Source organism: Drosophila takahashii, chromosome 2L, assembly GCF_030179915.1.
Source record: "Drosophila takahashii strain IR98-3 E-12201 chromosome 2L, DtakHiC1v2, whole genome shotgun sequence".
In the NCBI taxonomy this organism is placed as follows: domain Eukaryota; kingdom Metazoa; phylum Arthropoda; class Insecta; order Diptera; family Drosophilidae; genus Drosophila; species Drosophila takahashii.
In genome coordinates, this window is record NC_091678.1 from 19,266,452 (window position 1) to 19,287,570 (window position 21,119).

General features: G+C 38.6%; 1 protein-coding gene and 1 long non-coding RNA gene across 2 annotated transcripts; both read right to left on the reverse strand.

Moving 5' to 3' along the window:
• Positions 1-1,727: 1,727 nt before the first annotated feature.
• LOC123002376 (uncharacterized) lies at positions 1,728-7,050 on the reverse strand. Its single transcript, XM_044395001.1, has 2 exons — positions 7,026-7,050; positions 1,728-2,221 (listed from the first exon to the last, which is right to left on the reverse strand). Exon 2 carries the CDS (start codon positions 2,097-2,099, stop codon positions 1,728-1,730), a length of 372 nt encoding a protein of 123 aa, XP_044250936.1. The 5' UTR covers positions 2,100-2,221; positions 7,026-7,050.
• Positions 7,051-12,627: 5,577 nt separating this feature from the next.
• On the reverse strand, positions 12,628-13,517 carry LOC138913433 (uncharacterized). The gene is made up of 2 exons (XR_011419175.1): positions 12,893-13,517; positions 12,628-12,833 (listed from the first exon to the last, which is right to left on the reverse strand). It is a non-coding gene; the product is annotated as an uncharacterized lncRNA (long non-coding RNA).
• Positions 13,518-21,119: the final 7,602 nt, after the last annotated feature.

A 21,119-nucleotide genomic window follows, 5' to 3' on the forward strand; every position in this document is an offset into this window, starting at 1 on the left:
TCCCGCTTATCGCGCTGCGGAAAGGCGCCGGGAATTGCCACATCAAATACCGCAAACAAAAAAAAGGTACAAACACAAACAATGGCCATAAAAATATATTTCAACGCAGATTCAGATGGGTCACTATCCATGAAATGTGCGTTGTTAATGACAGAGTGCTGGAATAATTCTCTACACTTAAGCTCCATTCAAAAGGATTTTAATCGGCAGCCAGTGGTTCAGCTTTCAGCAGCCCACAAATCATAATCCTCATAAAAAACCACTCAACTTTCTATCCCGCTTTCGCGACTTTGTCTGTCCGCCCTTCAATGGCATTACTACAATTTTTTTGCTCATTCGTTTACCTGTAGAAAAGCTGGAATGAAATGGTAATATTACTGCTCTATATAGACACCCCTGGTTTTATTATCAGTCTCATTCGCTTGTCTGTCTTTGTTTATGTCGTGTCAACACCCTGAAAGATGGACGCAATGCCTCGGTTCTGCAAAAAAAGGAACTACCAGCTGCCATAGGAACGGTCGAAAAATTAAATGGAAATTAATGGGAAAAAAATTATATCTTTGTTGGTTTTTATCACATTTCTAGTCTAGTCTGGGATATGACTATTTTGAAATATTTCCGAATTTCGATTTTAATTTTTAAAAGATCGAACTACTATATCATATAGCTGTGATAGAAACGATCGAAAAATTAATGTAAAATAAAAAGAAATTTAACATTTTTGCGATTTGTAAATTAATAGAATGATCTGGAAGGGTATATAAGCTTCGGCTTGCCGAAGCTAGCTTCCTTTCTTGTTTTTATATATTTTATTTATTTTTTATATCTTAACCATTTTCCTGGAAATTTGTTTTTTTTATAAAGATATTTATACATTTTTAATAAAATTTTATTTTTAAAGAAACATTAAATTCAAAAAAATGTATTTTAATTTAATATAATTGTTTAAGTTGACAGTCTCCCATTTTTGTTTAGTTAAATTTTGTAACTATTTTATTTATTATTTATACATTATAATATCATAACCATTTTCCCTGTGAAAACTTGCAAGCTTCTCATGCCAGCGGCAATAACCAGCTTATTAAATTGCAATCAATCTTTCTCCAAGGAAAGACACACAAGACGATGACGCCTCACCGCCGCGACGTTTCACATTGAATTACCAATTTTACTGTCACGGTTGTGGCAAATCGATAAGGAAAGCGAAAACAAAATCGAAGCAGAGCAAAGGAAACACCTGGCCAATGTCAATCGATGACCTTGCACACAATGTCAGATGTGCAGAGAGGGTGGCGAAGGGGGGCTTTGCATATAAAACAAAGGAAGAAATGCCGAAATAACACATTTGCCATGCATGCTTTCTCATTCTATACAGACACTTGTTGACCTCGTAATTGCCTTTGTTATTCCACCTTTGATGTACACGAAAATATGGAAAGGTTTAGTTGGGATTTTGTATCATAATTTGCAACATTTACAACATTCCTCATATTTTATTTAATTCTTCATATTTGGTGCTCCGTAAATCCTCGAAATCTGCCTGTCACTAAAAAGTTGTATTTTATGCATCACAAAAAGACAGAACTGTTATATCGTCGAATATTTTATATCCCGAAGTCTGTAAGATTTCCTAGTTTTCATAGCGTACTTTTAGGTACTTTTATAGGTGATTTAAAAATGTATGTTTTTGGTTTTTTAGTCCTAATGTTTTTCCCTAACAAAGGTGTTTACTCACCGATTGTGTAGGTGGCACCGTCCACCGTGAATGTGGCCGCTTTGCATTTGTTAAAGAACCGCGAGGCGAAATCCAACGCTGAATTTTTTAAGCTCGACGATACCCTGCGGATGGGTGAGTCCGGGCAGGAACTGGGTGGATGCCGCTCCGGCGACACCTGGTGGTGCAGCACCTGCTGCTGGCTTGCCACTCCGCTGGTCACCGTGTTGTCCGAGGTCAGTCGTGCCGTGAGGACCGCGGGCACCACCGGTGGCTGGGCAGGTGCACTCGGAATGGATCCTGGAACAGGATCTCTACTCGTCACCGGTGTGGCCGTCCCGGGGGCCAAACGGCGTGGCGCATTCGACAGATTCAAATTGGACATTTTGCACACTCGCGCGTCACGTTTCCTCTTTTTTGCTATGTGGATTTTATCTCTATCGCAGGTCACTTGATAACACTCATTTTGCTGGACGCTGAACAAAGGTCAGGGTTTCAATTAGCCACCTGCTCATCCGAAAAGAATTAGTTTTCAGGGCGATCTGACCCCGACCAAGCCAATTTGTTGTAATTAACGTTGGGAAATTGAAAGCCAAACAAAAATTCGTTTGCCAAGGGCAAAAATTGCAAGCAAATATAAGGTTCCACAGCAAGATTTCCAAAAAAATATGGGCACTTCCAAAATGTCGCTCGGGACATTTGCACACCTTTAAAGTTGAAAAAAAATTGTACAACAATGGATTTTAATTTTAATTATAGGCTTTTCTTTTCACTCTTCTCAAGCTCTATTTTTTGTAAAAATCTTGATTTTGTACCACTTTTAGTTTTTAAGATATCGTTAAAAAACTGCCGTATTCGCTCGGGACAAAAATAGAAGTAGATTTCGGGGAAGTCCATACAACACCAGAAATTAGCGAATTCTGATGGAATATTTGAATGCGATTTTTTTTAGAATGTTGTTCAAACATGTCGCTATGAAATGCTTTTGGTTTTACTCAAAAATTCTTTGCCGTTTTTTTTTTATGCAGTTTCAACCACATTCGCTCGGGACATGTTGCTCGGGACATTTTTTCCGACTGTTTTGTAAAGCGGATTTCTTTACCTCTATCTCTCAATTGCTGGATGTTTTGCTTTTAACTTAATAGTTTAGCATGTGAATGAAGCATTCAGTACAGAAAAATGTCACATATTAGCATTCCTATAGGATAAATTTACAACAAAAGACAGGTCCAAAAAATAACAAAAAAAATAGCCAAAAACTGATTTTTGCGTATATTGGTGGGGTTTGTCATAAAAATAATCAAACTATACTCCAAATTTGTAGTTAAGCTCAGTATCTAACTAATTAGAAACTAATATCGGGGCAAAATCATGTGGAAATATGTTTTATTCAAGTTTCAAAGTTTTTGGCTTGGTGGACTTTTTTTTGGAAGTGCCCATATATATTTTCACCACGAGCTTTTAAAAATGACTTTTCTTTTAAATAAAAGAGCTTCAAAAATAGTTGGAAGCACAGACTTTTCAAACTTTTAGCCCTTTTGGAATTTATTTTAGAACTGTTTTACTCACAGAAACTTCGTTTTTTATTCGCCCTCAAAGACTTATCTTTCTTAAATTCCCATTTTTATTTGAGAAGTTTAAGAGCGGGTTTGCATATCTCTGCTTGCACAGCAGGAAATATTTGTGAAACCGTCGCTGGCATGCCAGCAAAACCCAATTTCAATTTGAAACATTTAATTGAGCAATAAAAAACGTCCGAACGTCTCATTACCAAAGTTAATTTAAATTTCGAAAACATTTTGCTGCAACCGCAATTCAGCAATTTGTATCTCTGTGTGGAAATGCGGATGTTATTGTGAATATTGTGGACATACCTACAATAGATCTGTATCAATTTATCTGCCAACCCTCTTTTCCGGTAGTTTAGCCATTTGCAGTTTCAATTCGTTTTCAGCTTTGAAAATTTAAGCAAAATTGCAATTACAACTAGGAGTGTGCGAAAAGCAAAATCCTGGAAAATTAGTGTCCACATACAAACATGTGTCGAATGCCACCGAAAAGCAAGCAAAGCGGCAGCGATGATGATGATGATGAAAATGGAGATGATGATTGCAGTCAATAAAAACGGAATTACCCAGGCTGAACCAACGTTTTGGTGGGTGGTGAGGTGGGCGTGGCACAGGTTAACCGGATGCCGAGAGGGGTTAAGTGGGGTTTTGGGTGTTCGGGGGGAATTGCCAGTACTTTGGCATTGAGTTGATGACTTTGCCGCTGTCTCTGGCATATTTCTGGCCCTCTAAAATGCGACGAATTAAAGTAAATTGCTTGGAAATAATCACATCCAGTGCCGCACACGCACACACTTACACGCAGAGGCCTAGATACACACCCATACCCACGCAAAACAGGCGAAACCGCCAGACAATGAGTGGCTGGCTTTCTGCGGCTAAATTGCCACCGGTTCCACAGCTTTTTGTGATAATGGCATTCAAATGTATACATTAGAGGTTTTGCTGTTTTTCCCGCTTATCGCGCTGCGGAAAGGCGCCGGGAATTGCCACATCAAATACCGCAAACAAAAAAAAGGTACAAACACAAACAATGGCCATAAAAATATATTTCAACGCAGATTCAGATGGGTCACTATCCATGAAATGTGCGTTGTTAATGACAGAGTGCTGGAATAATTCTCTACACTTAAGCTCCATTCAAAAGGATTTTAATCGGCAGCCAGTGGTTCAGCTTTCAGCAGCCCACAAATCATAATCCTCATAAAAAACCACTCAACTTTCTATCCCGCTTTCGCGACTTTGTCTGTCCGCCCTTCAATGGCATTACTACAATTTTTTTGCTCATTCGTTTACCTGTAGAAAAGCTGGAATGAAATGGTAATATTACTGCTCTATACACTCAGAAAAAAAAATTTCCTTAATTTAAGTCCATTGACCTTGATTTAAGGAATAATGGCTTTAAAATGGCTAAATAAGGCTATACATGGACTTAAAAATTTTTATCCCATATACATTTTAAGTCTACATGGACTAAAAATGGACCTAAGTCCATGTAACAGTCCATATGGCCTTAAGTCCAAAATTAGTCCATGTAGACTTAAAATGTATATGGGATGAAAACTTTTAAGTCCATGAATAGCCTTATTTAGCCATTTTTAGTCCATCGTTCCTTAATTTAAGGAACGTGGACTTAAATCAAGGTAATTTTTTTTTCTGGGTGTATAGACACCCCTGGTTTTATTATCAGTCTCATTCGCTTGTCTGTCTTTGTTTATGTCGTGTCAACACCCTGAAAGATGGACGCAATGCCTCGGTTCTGCAAAAAAAGGAACTACCAGACTTGGATTATGGATTTTCATGGCCATGTGTTTTATGTTATGTTTCAGTACACACAAAAAAATAGTATACATTCCAATTAAAACCAAGTAAATAAAGGGGAAAATTTGAACTCTAATTTTGACAGCTGATGCCTAAAAAGTATGGTTTAAATTCTATTGAAATATTTTTTATTCATTTTTTTTGAGTGTGTATAGCAAGTTATAGTTGTGTGCTTTCCAGCGCTTTCACTTAATTTTTTGTTCGCTGGGCCATACTAATTAATACCTTTGGGCGTTCCTCATGCATAGGTGTGCGTGCCTATGAGTGTGTGTTCGAGTGTGTATGGGTGTGTGCGGCCATGTTTGCAGATAAATTGCGATGCTCAGTGGCTTGGATAAGCAGACCGGCTTTAATTTGGTAAATTAATTCTGAAATATTTAGGTCGCAAATATCCAACCCCCCCGTGGACACACGGTCCCCCCGTCGTCCCACCCCCCGCGAAAACCCAACCCCTCGCACAAGGTCACGGCACGAGGAAAACCCGTCGCAGATAAAAGACTGAGCTATGTATATATATCGAACAAGGAGCGCACAAAAAACGAAACTATGGAGAATGTTGAAAATTTAAGGATTCTTGGTTATAGGGATACAAAGGGGCGGCTGTTGGCATCATCCTTTGATTTGCGCCGAGTATAATCAACTCAGTTGGAAACATTTTCGCGTTAAAACTGAAAAGGAAACTGCCGGAAAAGCAGATATACCATACCAAGCTACCAGGCTCAAAAAAGAAATGAAAGAAGAATAACCCGCAATGGACAAAGGCAAATTGTTGAGGCCGGGCCCAGAAATTTTATATATATGAACGTTTGTATGTGCGGACATAAATAAAAATAAAGGGCCAGCGAATATAAACTTTGGGTAAATTTTGCGGCTTAAGGACAACAATTGGCTGCTCACTTGCCTGCACTGGGCAACAAAAGCCAAGCGGCAGCAACTTTTGAACTTCTAATGAAAATTAATCAAAAATGTTGTGCGGCTTGTTTTTGGCTAAATACGATCAAAGACCTATGCAAATTGGTTTAGTTTTTCGTGTTTTATTCAAAAGCTTCCCCGTTCCCTGTTGCTTAGTGTTATTTTGGAGTTTTTATGTTTTATTTCCACACGAATCCCCCCAAAAAAGTCCCAGCAACACCTGAAAAGGGTTCCTAACCCCAGTTAGATTGACTGAGCAAAAGGGTTTCTCGGGTCAAGCCAACGCCAGCGGGTTTTCGGAGGGGAGTTTTTCAGTTGTTTCAGGTCGGTCGGTGGGTCATATCATGGCCGTCGAGTTAAGTGTTAATCCGCTTTTGTTATTGTTTGCCACACAGCAGGAGTTAGGACGAGGATCAGGTGTCCTTGAGCCCGGAGGTGTTACGGTTTATCTCTCTTTCGGGTTACATAATTGTTAATTTAAAATGTGTTTAATGTGGAAATTTAGTTGTCCCTATGCCCTAATTGCTGGGACCTTCTTCTCCTCGACCTCGTCCATTCGAGCATAAAGCTGGTAATTTATCGAGGGGTTGAGCAGGACAAAACCAACAAATTGCTGTGCAAATATTTGCTGTTAGCCAGCGATTTGTTGTGGCTTCTATTAGGACCACCCGTCTCAGCCAGAAGGGCAACAGGTTTGAGAGCACGGGCCCAAAAGCAACAAGTTGACTTGGCAAACCGAACCACTCCAAGCGCAGTTTTCCTCTTTTCTCCTCGAATATATGTGTGTGTATTTTTCTTTTAGCAATTTCCTGAGTAATTAAAATTGCCACTCGAATCACTTTTCTTTTTTAGCCAGGAACTTCACTTGACGGCACCCGAACTATGCATACACACTGGGCCAAAGCCAAAACGAGCAGCCGAGGGACGAGCACTACGACGAGCGCGATTCGGCGGAAGTGGCGAAGTCGCGATTGGAGGCACTTCCTGTTGCTCTCGGCTGGGCGTATTACCTTCCGGCAAACGTGTTGCCAATCAACTGACTGGCTGCAAATCATGTCCTTGCCTTCAGCTGGCCGTGCGTCTTCCGAAGAAAGAGCGGAACAAATCAAGAGCGGAAGCTCTCAGATAAAAGCTCTGGGAAAACCGAAGAGAGGAAATCCGAAAGAGCGCGCTTGGCAATGATTGTTTATCAGTTAACATGAAAATACACAATTGGCTAATTATAGAAAATATATTTAGACTACAAATAGTTTCGGAGGCTTTTTGGTTTTGAGGAATATTTGTTTACTTTTCGGTTAATACGTCGTAACCGTCAGAAGGTGATATGAATATTAGCCTCGAATTAAAAGGATTTTCTGATCTTTACAATTATTACAAAATATTTACAAATGTGTAAGGAGAGTGCAATTAATAAGAATATAGTTATAGTCTTAAATCATGTAAATTTAATTTAATCCTTTTGATATATTTTGGCCGAAGTGTCGAACAATCAATACAATGTGCTTTCTAAAACCAATTTATTTTAATAAATATTGCGCGTGGCTATAATCGAAAAATATGTCGACAAATTTTTTGTTTCATGGGATTTATTAACAAAAGAATTGATGTTGAAATGAAAAATAAACATATTTAATATTCCCACATATCTTATCACCCTGAATAGCCTTGAGTTTACTATTGATTAACTATGTGCGCCTGTTTTGCTTATCTCCTGCAACAGCTGATTAGAAGGACTCGGGACTGGAGAATTTCTCTTAACTGCCAAAGCTTTTCACCACCGAAAGCTCATAAACTCTCTGGTTCCAAATTCCACTGCCTGCCGCAGGATGGCGCCTAAGTTTTTCAGAGGGAATCCTCGGTTGTTCATGAAAATATTTGGCGGTAAATCTGAAGGCATAGCTTCGGTTAGTCCTGGCACCAAGGATATATTGACAAATGCCTGGCGTAACGCAGACGAGTTGTGTGTAATTTATAACGCCACTGCAGACACGACAAACGACCGAAGACAGCCAACCAAAACCATATGTACAAAAAGATCCAAAAAATAAAAAAAGGCAGAAAAAGTTAAGGAGTCCTTGTCTGACAAACATTCTGCAGGTGTTTAGTTATTTATGCCTTGTCACACGAAGTCTGCACTCCGCATGTAAAAGACAAAACAAATGCTCCGCGCAGACATCATCGGAATGGGTTTCTTTCCCCTGCTCTGCCATAAAGGATTTGACCCAATCCCCATCTCCTTACTCACTTTGTTCCATTTCTCACATTTAAACCTTACTGCAAACCCAGGGCTGCGAGTCCCGAAAATGCTCAAATAAAAACATTTATTGAGCGGTCGTATAAACGAGATTTGAGCAGCTGCCACAGCTAAGTGAAAGTATGTACATTTACATGCTGATGGTTGTTTTTCGGAAAATAATGTCCTGCTAAGATATGCGCACTTCTAATTGAAAAAGTTGTCGGGGGAGACAAGTGTTTTGTGATCCATAATTAAGGGACTTTGAATATTTGGGTAGATTTTAAATGGTCACACAAATTTTTTAATTGAGAACTTGGAATTTTAATTGCTTATCTAAAAAGCTTTTAGCACATATTAAAATACATTTAAACATAATTTGTTTCAAATCTTGTAGTTATTAGGCATACTCTATTTTTATGTTTTCGTTATTAATAATCTTTAAATTTAAATTAAATGTTTGGAAAACGAAATAAAGCCAGTGCAACTAAATGTTTGTACAAGATTAATTGTTAAAACTATTATTGTAAGCAAGAGCTTAAAAATTGTAAGTGCCAAATTAAGCTATAAAGTATACGCCTTCTTCAGTATCCATTTTAAACTTAAAAGTAAAATGTACTGAATTCATATTAAATATTCCTTCGAAACTTAAAATATTTCCTACTATAACAGAGCCTTCCCGTCAAAGTTTTAAATTAAAGTTTTTATCGGAAATTTAATAGCTTTTAATGCTGCTTTGTGAGCCACTCTCAAGTCTTTTAAATTGCAAATTTCACGGCAAATTAAACAATAGTTCAAATTTCTGCTGCCGGTAGCATCGCTTGTCTCTTAAGTGTGGTGGCTGACTCTGGCCATATATCTAGCTGGATATCAAGTCTCGCATGTTGGCCACAAGTCAAGTTGAGAGGAATGGAATGGAGTGGAGCGGAGAGGAGTCTCCTCGGTCTCAAGCTGTGCTGTCTGCTCTGCCTCCTCTGCTTGTGTATTCCACTAGACTATCATGACATTTGAATAATGTGAGCACATTTGGCATTTTATTTTACCATCAGGCATTTGCTGATGTGCTTACACATCTGCCCCTCGCTTTTTTACAACAAAGGGAGCCATCATCTTCTGATGAAATTAAACTGCTCGCCGCCCTTGGTCCTTGACTTGAGTTGCTCAGCTTTTATTTGCCTTTACTATTAAATTCTCATTCATTTGTCTCATCATTTCGCTCACGCCCACAGGGCGGATGAGGTATTGGGTGGCCATTTTCTTTAACATCTTCTATTTTTTTTCGTTTTTTTCTGCCATCCCATCAAGGGGCGTGGTCTAATTACAGCTTGGAGAACTTTTTCATTGTTGCTGCCGTAAAAGTGAAGCTTGCTACAATTCTTTTTTAGAGGGCCATAATTTTCGGTAAACTTTCCAATTAGAAGGTTAAGTATACGCAGCGTAGGCCAGACACAATTTTTTCCTCGGCTTGGCGCAAAGTTTTTCAGCAGCTTGTTATTACTGCCGACCGACCCTTTGCCTTGGACCGTTTTTCTTTCGCCTGCTTCTCATAACAATGCATTGAAATTTTGATTGCAACCATTAAAATGCAAGCGCAACTCGACGGTTTCCGCCCACTGCCACCCACATGGCAGCGCATAATGAGCATTTCACGCAAGTCCCGCAAAGCGCAAGGTCAGCCAAGGACGACAGCACAATTGTTGCTGCTCTCCTTGTTGTTGTTTCTGCCCTTAGTTACTACCGCTCCTCGTGTTTTTATAATTTGCCACAATGGGGACGAGAGCAGCAGCCCCAACAGCGACAGCCGCAGCAATTAGAGCTCGGAAAAACGAAAACAAAACAATCCCGCAAGAGGCAAAAAGGCGGAAAACAAAACTAAAACACGAAAAATGTGCAAGACAAATTGCCATGCCAGCTTGAGCCAGCCAAAAATAATGCGGAAAGACAACATGCAACATAACAAGTGGCCAAAATGTTGCACAATCGCCAGAATACTGAAAACAAAATCCGGAAAAAAATTATGAATGTAAATGTCTGTATATTCTGCATTATATAATGCCTTAGTTTTCGAAAAATAAATTGGAAGTAAAAAAGCAAAATAGCAAATATGCTTTAAAATGAATTAATGAAGAGCCATTTTTTTTAATTGCAAATGGATTAAAAAGGCATAAATATTCAATTTAAAAAACTTGTTACAGATAAAGGAAAACTTTAAGAAACTGTACTGCAAAAATACAACTTAATCTACTTCTAGATAAACATTTTGTCAAGCTGCTACCCATCTTTTAGCTATTAAAGTTTTGTTAAAAACTTCTCGGATTATTATAATGACTCCATTAAATTGCCGTTCCATTCTCGTCTTTCGAAACTCAATATTCGTTGAGCCAACGCAGTGAGTGGGCCAGGCCCAGATTATTTTCCTTTTTCTTCATTTTTATCCGCCCGACAAGTACATCAAAATAGTTTTCCCCGAAATACTTGGAGAAGCGGAAAAAAGTGGACCGCAACAGGCACTTGTAATTTGTTTTTGAGCCAAGGCAAAAGGAATAAATCAATAAAACTAAAGCATGGTCAGGCATAAAATGTTGTCGAGGCTGCCATGAAAAACTCTTGGCCCGAGACATGGGTTTTGGGTTTGAGACCGTTTCTCGGTTTCGGTTCGGTTTCGGTCTCGTTTCTCGAGTGTCCACTTGGATCAACCTCGAGGCTCGGTTGAGTGCACCCACCCATCCATCGAACGCCCGCTGAAAATTGTATTCTGGGATTTCCAATGAAATACAATGCAATCCAAATATTGATTTGCAGTAATTGTTGGCATTATTATTATGCGAGCTGATTAATGCGACAAACGACAAATAACAAGTCCCCCGGCCGGATGTGTTACGTATTCCCGGTCGTATTTCTGTAGCTCTCCCCCGAAATCCAAGCCACAATATTAATACAACATTTATGAGTCACTTATTGTGCGCTCATTATGTAAAGGGCCGGTCCAAGGAGGCAGGGGTCAGCATTAACCAGCAAATGACCCGCACAGCTGGTGGCATTGACTTTACCACCCACAGCCACCCAAACAACCACCCACTTTCCAGAGGTACGAGTTGACTGCATTCTGTTTGGCCCACATTTGTCGCTCTTTTGGGTTATTGGACGCACAAATTAGCGGAAATTATGCAACGATAATTTTGTTCGACTGTTGGCAAGTCGATTCGTTTTATAGATTCCTTTCCTGCGTTCCTGCGGTTGATGGGCGTTTATTATTGCTATTTTTGCATTTACAACGAAACCGCAAATTGCTCTATATTTCCAGGAACCAGAAACCATTGGGCGATAACTTTTACGGCCCAATGTCCCTGATAACTAATTTACAAGCGTAAGAGGATTTATCAGCCATAAGAGGATAACAAGGCTTACCATATGTATGTGTTTCAAAGGGTTAACTGCGCAAATACCGTAATGCAATTATAGTTAAATAATAGGGGAGCATATGGGATAGTTGTTGCTATTTAAAATAAGAGATAGAATGTATTCCCATTTAGTTATGCTTTATGAGTACAGCATTACAATATCAAAGGACATTTGCGCATTTTTGGAAATAAGCCTTAAATACATGCTAATTTTAATTTATTCCAATTTGTTCGAGGTCGCAAAAGTGGTAAAAGTGAAATTAAATAGTTAAATATTAAATAGATATTTTTCTGTCGTTATGGGGTATCGATGTCGACTTGATATGCGGGTACATAAATTCGTTATGCTCGAAATGTAAGCAAAGCCCAGTTCGAATTTCAAATGTGTTTAAGCGCTGTAATTCTTTCTTCTAGTCACATAATTTAAGTCGACACAATGCTTCTTCCTCTCCTTTTAGAAGTCAGAGAATCTCCAAGAGTGAACGCTTTCTCTATAAACGATATGCATATGCAATACCAGAAATTTGTCATGCCCAAATCGATATGACCGTGATAAAATAAACCAAATATGTATTTAATTTTCCATATTTTATCTTATTTATGATTTGCAGTTGCCCGTACATACATGGCATCTTTTTCAAAAATTGATCAAATTAAAATTTATGCCAGTCAATGTCACACTAAATATTTCGTTGTGCCCATTTTCAATATTCATGGGTGTTCGCGTCGCTTAAATGAGTGTCGCGCACGACCATCAGCCGGACAGAATGTGACAGGGGGCGCAATGATAATGCCTTAATTATGCAACAAGGATTCCCTTTTTCCGTGCCACGAACATCACATAAAATACCATAAAAGCCCTGGCAAATGCCATTGACAGCACTTTTCATGGGGCCACAGCCAGAAGACCAGAGGGCCAGAGGACCGGAGCAGAGCGTGAACATGCTCACACGTATTGCCCAGGAATGCCCAAATATATTTCATATTTATAACATAATTCGATATAATGCCCTTAGCGGTACACCAAGTCCAGCTCCTGCGTGCCTCGTCATAAAAACCGGGCAAGCCATACAATTTTGCGGCCACATTGCGTAGGCCAACAACAAATGCCCAGGCTGACCACAAACATCCATTGAATGGCCAGAAGAGGCAGAAGAAGGCAAATTGGTCGGAGTCGGAGGAACCTGGCCAGATAGCACAAACACATACACAAAAGGCCAACAGCAAAACGCACTTTGCCTACCGAGGCATTAACATCTGTTGTCCGTTATCTCAGGCCAGGCTGCTCCCGTATTCCCACTGTCAAGTCCTGGTAGTTGACCCAACAAACGAGCATAGTTTCTATTTATAGAGTTCCCAAAGGCCTCCATAAATAATCGGCATGGCTAATGGATTTCGGATTTGGCAAATATGCCAAGACCAAGACAGCCACTGAATGCTTTCTCAGTTCGCTTCATCGATACTGCCCAGCAATTTCCTTTACCACTTTACAAATAAGATTGTTTACGGAGAGCTTAAGGAGCAAATCAGTTGCAATTGAAATAATTACACTATATTTGAATATGCCTAAGGGCAGAAAATTGGCAGCAGGCCAAGGTTGATGATTATGTAAATAAAATTTAATGATTTAATATGAAGGATGGCGCAATAAATTTAAATTAAAATTAAGGTAATTTTTGTAACCTATAAAATGCAGTGTACACTAGTACTTTAAAGGGAAATACAAACAAAGTAAAAACTAGTTTTTATTACAATTTACTCATCAGACTTTTTTCTGTATATAAGGTGCCAAAGAAAGTAAGCTGGATAAACCTCAGATCTAACTCATTAAAAATCTAAAAATGTATTCTTTTTTTATTCACATAGAAAACTGCTTAAAGAATCATAAAAATAAAATCCAAAACAAAAAAATTACCACACAGAGGATGAAAGTGGCTAGCTGAATGAATGGGAAGTTAAGAAGACTGTTTCATTGCTCATTATAAATGAAAACGCAATCCCATAAAGCACCGCTCGCAGCTGAAGGTGGTATAAGGTGGTATATTTAAATGAAGTTAGCTACCTCCTGGCTGAGTGATGATACTTGCCATTCATCAATTCAATTTGTTCGCATTTCCATTGCTAATCCAGGAGGGGAAAATGCAGGAACTTGCATATAGCAAATAGCAGGCCACGTGAGGAAGGAAAACCTCCTGCCTTGGCATTCGAGCTTGGGGCTGTGCATAACTTAGGACAATTCTCGGTCGCCTCATTTTATTAACTGCTCCTTCGGTTTGCCGCCCCACATGAGCTGCAGTCGCCTAGAACTTAAGCTTGGGGCTGATCCTTGATCCCCGGCTGACTTTCATGTTTATGCTGAGCTCTTGGCCCTTTAAATATGCTAATAATTTTCGAGGCTGCTTTATTAAATTTCTATGGCAACCGAGTAAAATAAAAAGCGCCCCAAAATGACATAACTTATTTAGCTTTCGCTGGTGCCGCTCAAAATTAACACCAGAGACCGAGAGGAGAAGGAGCTTCGCGGGAAAACCCAGAAGTCAACGCCTCCCCTTTTTGCCAGGCTTTTCTCGTCTGTCGGTTTCATTTTATGGCCACGCCCAGTAAGTGGCTTTCGCCTTGATTCCTGCCCGCCATTTTTATGCCAGCTTTAAACTGAGAATTGTGTCGTTAAAGCGGAAGTCACTGAAGTTTAATGCACAAATAATTATTTTATTTAATGCGCCAGCTTTAATCATTTCGCTGAGAGGAAAAATCCTTGCTGATGCTGCAAACTGTTGTTTAATGTGCTGGAAGAATTACTGCCTTTGCTAATATTACACGGTAGCTTAATATGTTATTAATTAGCATTTAATATTTAAAATTATATTAATCAATTCGGAATTCAGTTTAAATTTTAAGCTGCAATTAAATCGTCAATAATCATTAATATTGAACATATTTATAGGGACAAATGGTACTGAATTGCTCCATCTATTTTTTTGACATCTACAATTTTGGTTTAAATTGTTTCTGAGTAAGCAAACAAAATATAATCACAATTATTATAACCAATTAAATGAAAATGGGAACAATTAAATAATATTATATCCACAATAAGGGTCAACAATAGTGCTATGATATTTTAACTATCCTGTTTGGAATTGTAATTAATGGAATTAAATTCACAGGAAATTGCCACGCATCGATAAAGCTGTCAATAGTGACAGCCAATAATAAAGTGAAAAGAATGCGGACCACTGCAGAAAGCCTTTCGAAACCTTATGGTAGGCTTAAATGCAAATGATTGTGCAATTTATAGATTGACAGCCATTGTTGCACATTTGTTTGACCAGGCGCAAAATCTTTGTTAATTACGACTTCAGAGTCAATTTGCCAGTGTCTGTTTGCCGAAACGGGAAATCGCTTTTGTGTGGGTAAAGCTTATTATCACCTGCCCAGGCTCATAAATCATAATTGGCAGCCTTGTGTGGGGTCTCAGTAAATATTGACACGGCGGGAACAATTAATCACACGCAGCAATGTTAATGTGTAGATGCTTTTTAATTATCAAAGGCAAACACGCGCCAATGCTCACATAGAATTTGCGGTTAGGAGCTAAAAGATATATATTTGCATTAAAGCACACCAGGATATATACTTAGGTCGCAGTTGGGGTGATCCGGTGTTTAATACCACTAAAATAAAATAAAACATTTTGACAATGTCTACCATGACATTTCAGAAAGAAAATGGGAAAGAATTTCTCAACTATGAAAAATAGAGATTTTCTTCAAACTCGGTTATCTTGTATAGTTTGCCTTGGTTATCATCTGTGATTTATTTAAAATTTTGTGGTGGGCATTAAACGGCATTATGAATTTTTTATACAATTTTCTTAACCTTTCAAAGTTGACTAATATTTACATAGGTACAATTTAAAGTAACATAAATAATAAAATATAACATATATCCTGTTTAAGAGTTTACTAAAAGTATAGGTCAAACTTTCTTTAAACTCATTTTAAATTAATAAAGCCATTTTGTACCTTTGTAAGTTATTTTTACTAATTATTAAATACTTAAAATTTAATTCAACGTGATAGTGGATTCGGTTATTAACGACACTTAACAAAGTTTCAACTCACAGCTTATTCCTTTATGAACTGGCCAAACTCACAGTCAGATGCCAAATGCAGATTGACGTTGAAAAATAAATAGATTCTGTGTATTTATGTGTACACTCAAAAAAAAATTTTAGAAAATCGCCTATGGATTTGCTTTACTGGCGATTTTTTTCTATATTTCTGGAATATTTCTTGAATTTAATGAATTTTGATTAATTGGAAGAAAATTTTCTTTACCAGTAGAAAATTTTTTTATTTTAAAGAAAAAAATCGCCAGTGAAGCAAATCCATAGGCGATTTTCTAAAATTCGGGGCGATTCATTTTCTGAGTGTACCCATGTCGGGGCCGAGGAGTGAATCATTCGTCAGGCGTGATAAATATGCAAATTGTTTGTCTGCCTTGTTGACCCCGAGAAGGGTTTTTGCACTCGATCACAATAGACATCAAATGGCCAGGACTTACCTTTTTTCGCCTTTTCCCGTCGCCTGCAAGAAGAAGAATAGCAAAGAAGTCGATTAGGAGGGCAAGACAGAGATTTAAACGCTGAATAAACAGGACTCACATACAGGCATGAATATCAAATTATGGAAAACTAAAAGCTTAGACCAAACACAAACAGAAACTGAGATTGAGATTGAGTAGCCGAAGGAGAAGGGAAGAGCTCAAGAGATGAGCCTGTTTGTATTTACGACCCTCCGCCCAGTTGGCCATCTAAGTCGATTCCCTGGACATCCCGACTTGAAGTGCCTCCTGGGACTGCTCCCACACACACTTGACTTGCATATTTTTGCAGCTTATAAATATTATGTTACGGCTCAATAGGCTTATGGCCAAAGGATCTTATCTGCGCCCTGATTGTCACCCATTAGTCATTAGCATCCTCCTCCGAGTTCGGCAGATGAAGTGTGACTCGAGTGGCTACTGATGGATGGATGCTGGGCATCTCGGATTTATGACAGCCAAACATATGTGGCATTTGAATCTGTCGGCCAGGTCGTGTCCTTAATGGGACTTGGCCAACTCTGACAAAGAGATATGCCCCAAAACTTGACCCAAACAAGCTGAGTTTGCTAATGAGGAGTGGGGTAGGCGAGTGGGAGTCCTGCTGGGGTCAGACTGAAAGTTGCTGCTGGCCGGCGTGGTAATGACACTCATTAACGCAGCCCGAAGGACTACGACGGGGAGTCCTGGATGGAGGCGTCCTGTTCTTCTTCTACTTGCTAATCGCCTTGGCTTTTGCAGCGTTTGCATAATTTTAGCGACCAGACAACGTCTAAGTATCTATTTGTGCGAGAAATTTTATTTTTAGCCCAACTTTTTCCAGTTTTGTTTTCTTGGCGCAATCTAATTATGGGGCTGTGAAAATTCATTAATGTCAATGCGAGTGGGGCATCGTAAAAGATAGTAGACTGAAACAAAATTAACTCAATTTAAAATATTTACATGAAAGTAAATTATTATAATTTATATTTTTTTTTCCAAAATACATTGATTTTCAAATCAGCTTTACTATGCATAAACGAAGGTTAAACCTATTAATATCGCCAAACTAAAGCTGGAAAGTTATCGATATTTTCGACATTTTTACGATATCGATGTTTTTAATGAAAAACCACATAAAAATTGCAAGCTTTCGGACTTTTTTCAAGCTCTAGTCCAAACCTATCTTTTAGGCTAATAAAACCATAAAAATTTCTAAAGTATTTACAAAGAATTGTGTATAAATTTCAATCGACGACATTGTTTTTCGCAGTGCACTGTCATACTAAATTAATTATCCATCAGTATTAGCGGCGGATTCCGCTTTCGCTTTGTCACTTTGCATATTTTCACGCCAGTTGGCCAGTCGCCTTTCGGTTGGATTTCCATTAACTTTGTCACACCGAAAGCCCTGGTCATCAATAAAAATTTAATGATTTCGTTAAGCTGCAGCTGCCGCCTACACACACACACACAGGAGCACGTCCATATACAGGCAGAGAGGTCCTGCGATTCGATTAAGTGCTCACATGACTGGGACTGAGAGAATCCCTTTTCCCCTGGGGTCGAAAATTGTGCCGAGTGTGCAACATTTTGCACGAGGGCAGGACCCGACATTTTAATGAAGTTGTAATGAGTCAAGGGTTTTTTGGCAGGGGAACTGGCAGGTCCTGGCAAACTGCAGCTTTTTGACGCCCCCATCCCCACCGCCTTTATCCTGGTATTGGGCCACGCAAATATTTGCCCATATAAATTACAGACATACGCGTATCTGCGTGGCAACGACAACGCGTGGCACATTTTACGTGCTTTGAATTTCAAATTTGATTCACTTTTTTCCTTCATTTTGTTTTTCTCTCCCAAAAATATGGACATGACTCTGCTGGGTCACTGAAGAGGAGTGCAAATATGCTAGATTTCAACGATATCTAAATTTCACTGGGGCCTTCCAGGCATATGAATTTTGAGAACGTTATGTTTGGGGCATAAAATTAATGGATCGTATGATAACAGGGCCCGTTATTGTTATAAAAGCACAAATAATTGAAATAAAAGGGCGGAGTAGTATTATGAGATTTTCAAGAGCGCCTTAGATAAAAATCCACTAAAATAAATAATCTAAATTCGATATGCATATTTTGGAGGAAATTTTTATTTCTTAAAATTAGTGGAGTATTTAGGATTTTGTGGTGGGGTATATAAAACATTTTTTTGTGGTATATTTTTTGTATACCAAACTTCCTTTCATTTTTCACAAAATGGGAAATCACGCCATAACATTATTAAATTAATTATTATTCAGTGGAAATTAACGATTTAAATACCTACTGAAAGTATTTTTTAAATATTATGCAAGCAAACTGGGACAAATTTATTCGGATGCCAAACAACTTTTCATTAATGAAAATAAAACATTTAGTGTCTTATTTCCCACAAAACACAGTAGATTATAAATCAAATCAAAGTATTGTCAGAGGCCTTTCCCTGAGGCCTATTTTCAGCATGACTATGACAATGTTTTCAGCGATTTCTGCGACGCACACTCGAGTGTAAGTGAATTAAAGCGAGTCACAAGCTGTGTACATTTTCGTGGCATACTATGGAGGGCTAGGTAATTGAAATGTATGCATAAATTATGCGCATAAACGGACACGGCAAGGCAATAAACAAAAATAAAAATGCAAAGTGGAACATTTTTGGGGAGCGAAGAAACAATTTCTTCAACGCATGAAATTTTGATGAGTCCACAAGGAGGCGTCGTGGCGAAAATTTACTTGTTCCTCTCACTTCCCTTTTTATTATTTAGCTATTCTCGTTTTAAAACAATTTGTTTGTTCAAGCTGGCACGGTATTCGAGGTGTTTATACCGTGTGCCAGTGTACACGATTTCATTTTGTGCTCATGTTAAGTGCACTGGCAGCAGGTTCGTGAGGAGTCAGAAATATGCAAATTTATTTCTGGTCTCCGGCCGCAAAAGAGACACAGTTTCAGATATGCATCTATGAGATTGTTACCACTCGTTCTCGTTCGCTTTCTGCCGACGACACGTTGCACAGTTGACTGCCCCGAAAATTGAGCAACGTCCGGGATGGCAAATTGTATCAAATAGCCAAACGTCAGCACAACTGCATCGGGCAGATGGTAGTAAATGCCATACTATGGAATGTATCTTTGTATCCGATGCTGTATCGGCTTTTGCCTGTGTGTGTTGACTTCCACTCTAACATGGCCGGCACATTGTTAAAGGCGGGGAATCCCAGGGAGGCTGTGGAAAGGATGCATTGCGAAGGGCTGTCAGGCGCATTTGTGCTGCGCTTTATTTAAATTACTCAATTTGCTAGACAATCTGCTCCGGAAGTGGAAATTAAGTACAGATGCTGGGAAAGCGGTAGTGCCCACAACGCTATACGATTTTCCTTCCTCACTCAAGCCCACAGAAAATTCAATTTAGTGGAAAGTTTTCACTCATATATAGGAAAAGTTTTAAGTTTAGGTTGCTCAGCCAAGGATGTCAAGAGTGCAGAAGATGGTCACAGATAGCAGGTAAAATGAAATATAAAATATATAGAGAAAGGGAGGTTACACTGAGGACAATGCTAACTTTTAATCATACTCTAGTAAATAAACGTTTTAAAATGTTTGTCTCAAAAGAGGTTTGGTATATTAACTTGTATAATTTTGTTTTTGTAGGTGCATAATAAATATTCACTATATTTAAAAGTCAAATCAAAATTCATTTAAAAAAATGTTTTAAGACCTTTTAAAGCTTAAAAATATCAAAAATATCGATAATATCGCTACTGACATCGATAATTTTTAAGCTCTACTCATAAGTTTTTTCTTGAAAATGGAAATAATATTATGCCTGTTGAGCTTCACTGATGTTTAAATTGTTCATTTAATTTTTTCTGAGTGCAGAGCTGCACTTACACACATACATAATATATTTTTCAATGTAACGTGTGCATTTGAAGGTTTCTTTTTCCCCGTACCATGTAACAACTGTTCTCCTTCCCGGCGGTGCGTGTGTGTGAGTGTGCTCTCTGAGGCGGCTTAAGGCGCTTACTCTGTCACCTGGCTAACACAGACACAATCACACCCACACCACCCTCACCACTCTCTGTACAACCCACTGTGGACGTGTGGAATTCCTTTTGCTTTGAAGAGGGCATCCTCTTGGAGCCACTCCACTTTTCCTGGGCCCCGTCTGAGTGCTTTTCGACCCAAATACGAAAGGCGTTTGCCATTTTAAAACAATGTTACGAACTCACCTCGGACATGGCCGGTGTTTTTTGTATATGTGTAATTCTATTGAGAATTCTGGGACACGACAACAGCAGTAACAACGGAAAAGGTTCGGGCCAAACTCTATTTCATTTATTTTTGTAAAAATATTTGACAATTTTGCGACTTTTCAAGACCGCAGGCCGGGGGAATTTTTTGAGCTGTAATAAGCAGCTTACAAAAACAATCTCTAATGCGAAGCTCTGCGTCTGTCCCGCCTCCACCTGACAGTTTGTTTAAATTGGAACGAAAAATAGGGAAAGATAAGGGGCTGAAAAGTAATGGGGGTGGCAATGTGATGTGGAATTTCCTTGATAAGCTTTTATTTCTTGCGGTCATTTAATCAAGTAAATATAAATGAGGGCACATATGTAATATCGGAAATGGTAGTGGCTATTTATAGAAACTTTTTGTATTTAGATTAAGTTAAAAACCCTTAAAAAACGATGTTTTCAACTTCTTATTTAAAACCAGGTAATTTAAAATAATTTATTCAAATTAAATATATTTTCCCACCCAATCAGGTTACAATAAATCTTAAATGATAAAAACTATGTTCTGATAAAAAACTTAAACACTAATTAAATTGGTTCTATTAAACA

Excerpts from the sequence above, each read along its gene's own strand:
- LOC123002376 (XM_044395001.1), bottom strand. The coding sequence starts at position 2,099 with ATGTCCAATTTGAATCTGTCGAATGCGCCACGCCGTTTGGCCCCCGGG.